This window comes from Mus caroli, chromosome 15 (genome assembly GCF_900094665.2).
Source record: "Mus caroli chromosome 15, CAROLI_EIJ_v1.1, whole genome shotgun sequence".
In the NCBI taxonomy this organism is placed as follows: Eukaryota; Metazoa; Chordata; class Mammalia; order Rodentia; family Muridae; genus Mus; species Mus caroli.
In genome coordinates this window covers 73,906,732-73,912,240 of record NC_034584.1, presented here as the reverse complement: position 1 = coordinate 73,912,240, position 5,509 = coordinate 73,906,732, and the positions used below count along the sequence as shown (strand labels likewise).

Below are 5,509 nucleotides of genomic sequence, written 5' to 3'. Positions count from 1 at the left end.
TTTTTTTTTGAGACAGAGTGCCTTTGTGTAGCCTTGGCTGTCTTAGAATTAGCTCTGTGAACCAGGGTGGCCTTGAACTCACAGAGATACGCCTTCCCCCTAAGTACAGGGATGAAAGGCAAGCTCCGTGGTTGGTCCTCCCTTTTTAACATCTCCCTGGGCCCTGCCTCCCTATCTCCTCTGCTCTCAACCTTCCTGCATACCTGCACTGGAGCATCCTGGGCAGGGTGGTCCTAGACCTCCAGTCTGGGGGCTTTACTTCCTGCTTAGTAAACTCTATCTCTGAGACCCTGATAGTGATGTACAGGCCCCATCCCGGAACAGGAGGACCAAGGCAGCTAAGCTGGCTCGGTCTCAGGCTTACTTTCCGTCCTGTGATCCTCTGGGTAGGCAAAGGAGAGCCTAGATAGAGCCGGGTCTTCTCATGCAGTCTGAACAGGGATCCAGAAGGAAAGGAGAAGCTAACTCCAGAAAGGGAGCTGGGTGCGAGGGGATGGGAAGGGGGAGGGGCAGGCGGAGCCCACCTCACTCACCCCTAACCGGCTCTTGGTGTGGCTCAGGGCAACGGATCTCATCTTGGGCCCTGGAGAAGGCAACACCTTCTGCCTTATCTGCCACCCCCAACAAGACAGGAAATAGAGGGACATCTCAGAAGAGGTCTCAGACTGTCACACAGCAAATAAACAACAGGGCTGGAGGGCTGGCCAGGTCTGCTTGGCTGTGTTCCTCCCTCCTCTAGCTGCCACTCTGTGGCCCTGATTGTCCCCAGGAAAGTTGCAGGAGTGGGGTGGGGAAGAGGTGACTCCCACAGAGCCTGCCAGGTCTAAGATACAAGGACAAGGACTTTAAGTTCACTTTCCTGAAGCTTTTCAGCCTGCTTTGGCAAGTCCTAACCAAGGATCCTCAGGTTAAAGACACAAAGAAGTCTGTGAGAGCTGTCACCTCAGGGCCTGGCTCTGGCAAGGACAGGCCCTGGCAGGCCTCCTCCTCTTCCTCCCTCTCTGCCTTGGCTTCTCTCCTGCCGTAACAGAGCTTAACCATCCGGGTCAAACTGAGCTCTTATTTCTCATGATGTTATTAAATGGCAGGGAAGCCACCAGCTAGTGTCCATGGCCAACCTATGAACTTACTCTCTGGAGCATCCCCCAAATGCCTGTCTCCTAGTCTCACTTCCCATTCTGCCCAATTGCCAGAGGTACCTTCCCTGGCTGTTTCTCTGCGCTGGCCTTTTACTCTTTTTTTTTTTTTTTTTTTTTTTTTTTTTTTTGCTTATTAGACATGGTTTCTCTGTGTAGCCCTGGCTGTCCTTGAACTCAGAGATCCGCCTGCCTCTGCCTCCTGAGTGCTGGGACTAAAGGCGTTCGCCACCACCCAGGCTGCCAAAGGAGTATTTATCATTATCATCACCATCATCGCCACCACCATCATCACCATCAACAACATCATCATCACTATTATTATTTGTGTGTGTGTGTGTGTGATATAGGGTGTGCACCTGCCATGGCCTAAGGGTGAAGGTCAGAAGGCAACTCTGTAGAGCTGTTTCTCTCCTCCATCCTTTATGTGGGTTCCAAGGACCAAAGTCATGTCACATGGCTTACATGACAAGCACCTAGAGAGCCACCTTACCAGCTTGCTCTACTCTTATCCCTCTCATTCCTCAATGCTCCTCCCCCAGCCTCTTACATAAGTGTACCCTGCCACTCTGTTTCATTCAGTCCCCAGTCCCCACGGCTCACCTGCCCTCCACCCAGAACCTCGTCTCTGGGAGACCTTTTGTTAGACAGATATTTGACAGAGTGGATGAAGAGCTGAAAGGGACCCGACTGTAGCAAGGTCTGGAAATGGAAGAGGGGGCCAGGATATGGTCAGGGATTCTCCTGGGGTGTTGGTAACCAGAGTGAGGACTCTGGGCTCCCCATCCACAAAGATGCCTCTTAGCCCTGTGAGAAGCACAAGTTCAAGGCCCCTAGGCCTCAGGACTCAGAATGGAGCTAGTGTTTGGAGGCTAGCCGCTTAGGGGGGGTCCTCATTCGAGGTCAAAAACAGACCTCGAATGGGAAGGGGGAATTTGGACAGAGGGACGCTAGGAAGGAAGGTCTACACAGCACACAGAGATCCAACAAGAAGGACCATCTAGAGGCCAAGGGAGAGCATCAGGAAAAACTGCTTGCCAGGCTCTCAGACCTGGAGAACATGGTGGGCTAGTGAAGCATCTGGTGGGTAACGTCCTGGTAGCTGGGGTATCTGACAGCTCCTCCCTTCCTCTAGGCGCCCAAGGCTCCCTTTTTTTCCCCTATGTGCATTGATGCTTTGACTGCATGCATATATGTGGCGAGGCTCCCTTGAGTGTGGAGTTACAGACAGCTGTGAGCCACCATGTGGTTGCTGGAAATAGAACGCAGGTCCTCTGGAAGAGCAGCCAGTGCTCTTCACCACTGAGCCATCTCTCCAGCCCCTCAAGACTGCCTCGATGGGGTTTCTCTACCTCCCAGTCTCCATGCTTAGACATAAGCCAACTGGCTTGCAGCAGGACTCAATGATGGGAGATACCAGGTTACGGGATTGGGAGGGCCTTGTGGGGAAAGGCGCCTCAGAGAGAGAAGAGGTTTGAGAGGAGGGAGAACAGGAACGGTAGTCAGGCAGGAGAAAGCCCCTTACCTCAGAATCTCCTGAAGCTTAGAATCCTGGTATCTAAAATTTGTAAGCAGGCTTTCCCAAGGCCTGAATCGCCTGCCGTCATTGTCCACAAACTTCTTCCAACACTTTTTAAATTCTGAGTCAGAAGAGGAGAGAAGGCAGTCAAGGCCCAGCAGGAGTCTCCACAGTCCCTCAAGGCTGGTTCCCTGGGCACACACCTTTCACCGTATGGCAGACCCACATACCCTCCTGCAGCACCGGTGCCCACTCCTCACCGTATAGGTCCATGGCAGCCACCTGGGCTCCTTCCAGAACCAGCCTGCAAAGATTCTGCTGGGTTTCTGGTTTCGATACGTTGTAGAGGCGGGAGCTGAAGATGTCCAGGCTCAGGTTGTGGTGTGTGGCCAGGAACCTTACTACCTGCTCTGCACATTTGAAACAGGGGCTCCAGGACATATACCAGGTGACCATGAACTCTTCCCTCGGAGACAGCACTTTCAGTACTTTGTCATGGAACCAGTATAAAAAGCAGATTTCAGCGTGGATGTCGTCCTGGGGGGCGAAAGGGGAACTCTTGATGGGAGGGGAAGGTGGAGGATGGAGGGGATCTCCACCGGGTGTCTCCATCCCTCCCCATCTTCTTTGTTAATTCCCGTGTCCCTCACCATTCAGGGCATAGTACTAATTCTGCATTCTCAGCCAACCCCTCTCTGCACTCTGAGCCCTGTTGAAGCCAGGTCCACTGGGAGATTGGCTGGTTACCTGTCTGCCATATCTGCTCTGGAGGACACAGGCTAAGAAGACCCCTGAAGATCCCTGAAGGAACCACTGACCAAGGGTAGCTACCAAGTCCTTGAAACATGGCTCATCTGAGGTTACATTTACAGTACATGTGCAATACACAGTCCTTTCCTTTCCTTTCAATTTTTGTTTTGTTTTGTTTGGTTTTTCGAGACAGGGTTTCTCTGTGTAGCCCTGACTGTCCTGGAACACACTCAGTAGACCAGGCTGGCCTCGAACTCAGAAATCCACCTTCCTCTGCCTCCCAAGTGCTGGGATCAAAGGTGTGCGCCACCACTGCCAGGCTTCAATTTTTTTTATTATGTATTTATCCATTGGTTTTTCAACACAGGGTTTCTTCGTGTAGCCCTGTCTATCCTGGATCTCTCTCTCTCTCTAGACCAGGCTGGTCTTGAACTTAGAGATCCACCTGCCTCTGCCTCCCTGGTGCTGGGAGGCATGGGGCACTACCGCCCAGTGTCATTATTATTTTCTGAGACAGCATTTTACCGTGGTATTCCTGGCTGGCCTGGAAGTGGCTATGTAGACCAGGCTAGCCTCAAACTCAGAGATCTACCCACCTTTGCCTTCAGGGCCGTGAGACTGGAGGTGTGTGCCACCACACCCTGCCTCTGCAGTCTCAATGGGCTTGGCACCTGCCTGTTGTGAAAAGGGCCTGGGTGATCTAGTTAGTTAGCTTGTGTGTGTGTGTGCCCACAGTGAGAACACGTGTGTGCTCGTGAGTGTGGAAAGCTAGAAATTGACACTGGATGTCTTGCTCCTTCTCCACATTGAGGCAGGGTCCTGCATGGCACCCAGAGCTTGCTGACGAAGCTAACCCCGTGACCCAGCTTCCTCTGAGGTTTTCTTGACTCTACCTCCCATAGGTTAGATGGATAGCTGGCTCTAGGCTCACAATTTTACATGAATTCTGGGAATCCAAACTTGGGATCTCATGCTTTTGTGGCAAGTGCTTTATCCTTGGGGCCACCTCTGCAGGCCTTTGGTCTTTATTGGCTATTTGTTTGTTTGTTCGTTTATTTTGATAAGATCTCACGCAACCCAGGCTGGTCTCAAACGCTATATAAATAAGGATGACCTTGAACTTCTGGTCCGCCTGACTCCATTTCCTGAGTGCTAGGATTCCAGGTATGAGCCACCAAGCCAGTTTTTCCTGTGCTGCCGAGGATCAAACCCAGGACTCACATGAATGTTAAATTCCATCAACTGAGCTACATCCCTAGCCTAGTACCTTGTTCGTAAAGACCCCATGGTAAAGGGAGACGGGTGAATCGCAGTCCTTTCTAGTCACTTCATAGCACAAGAAGGTATTATTCCGGTTTTTGGCATAGCGTAGGTTCTCAAAGTGGAACTTGAATGTTTCTTGAGATATCAGGTTTCTGTAAGCACAAGAGAGAAAACAGAAATTGCAGAGTGTGCCCTGGAGTGACCCCAAGCAGAACAAGGCCTCAAAAGTCCTGAGGCACCCCCCAACTCTCTGAACCTTTGACAATTTCTGGAGTCTTTCCAAGCAGGAAGACAGAGGGAGAAGGGACAAATCTTGCCGCCAGAGAGATGCCCTCTTACTTGGGCCCCATGCTGCTCCACCTCCGAGTCCTACCCAAGAACATGCACAGCCTGAGGAAATGAAAGGCTCAAGATTCTTCAGAATCTCGCTGCAGCTCCTTCCAGATGGGATACCTCCACGTGGGATGGAGGTTTTAAAAAATCAAGGAAATGAGACCAGAGAGATGACTGGTCAGTAAAGCGGCTTGCACACAAGTCCTGATTCTCAGAGCAGATATAAAAGCCAAGTGTGGGGGTTGTGAATCTACAACCCTGAGTTGGGGTATTAGAGATAGGAGGATCCCAAGAGCTCATTGGCCAGCCCGCTGGAACCCACAAACTCATTTTGGTGAAAGACTCAAAAAATAAAGGGAAGAGCAACTGAGGAAGACAATTGACAGCAACCCCTGGCTTCCAGCTGGGCGCACGAGTTATATACTGTGCCCATCTCCCCAGCCCACCACACTATATACTGTTAGAGAAATTCCTAACGTCACATGGGCAATCTACTGTCTCAGTATTT

At 51.3% G+C, this 5,509-nt stretch overlaps 1 protein-coding gene across 1 annotated transcript in view; it reads right to left on the bottom strand.

Moving 5' to 3' along the window:
• LOC110310320 (DNA dC->dU-editing enzyme APOBEC-3) overlaps positions 1-5,509 on the bottom strand; it is a 15,882-nt gene that overhangs the window by 8,202 nt on the left and 2,171 nt on the right. Inside the window, exons 2-4 of the mRNA XM_021183162.2 lie at positions 4,673-4,820; positions 2,916-3,192; positions 2,662-2,776 (exon numbers count right to left, since the gene is read on the bottom strand). Of these exons, the coding sequence (XP_021038821.1) occupies positions 2,662-2,776; positions 2,916-3,192; positions 4,673-4,820 (540 nt within the window). The remainder of the gene's footprint in view (positions 1-2,661; positions 2,777-2,915; positions 3,193-4,672; positions 4,821-5,509) is intronic.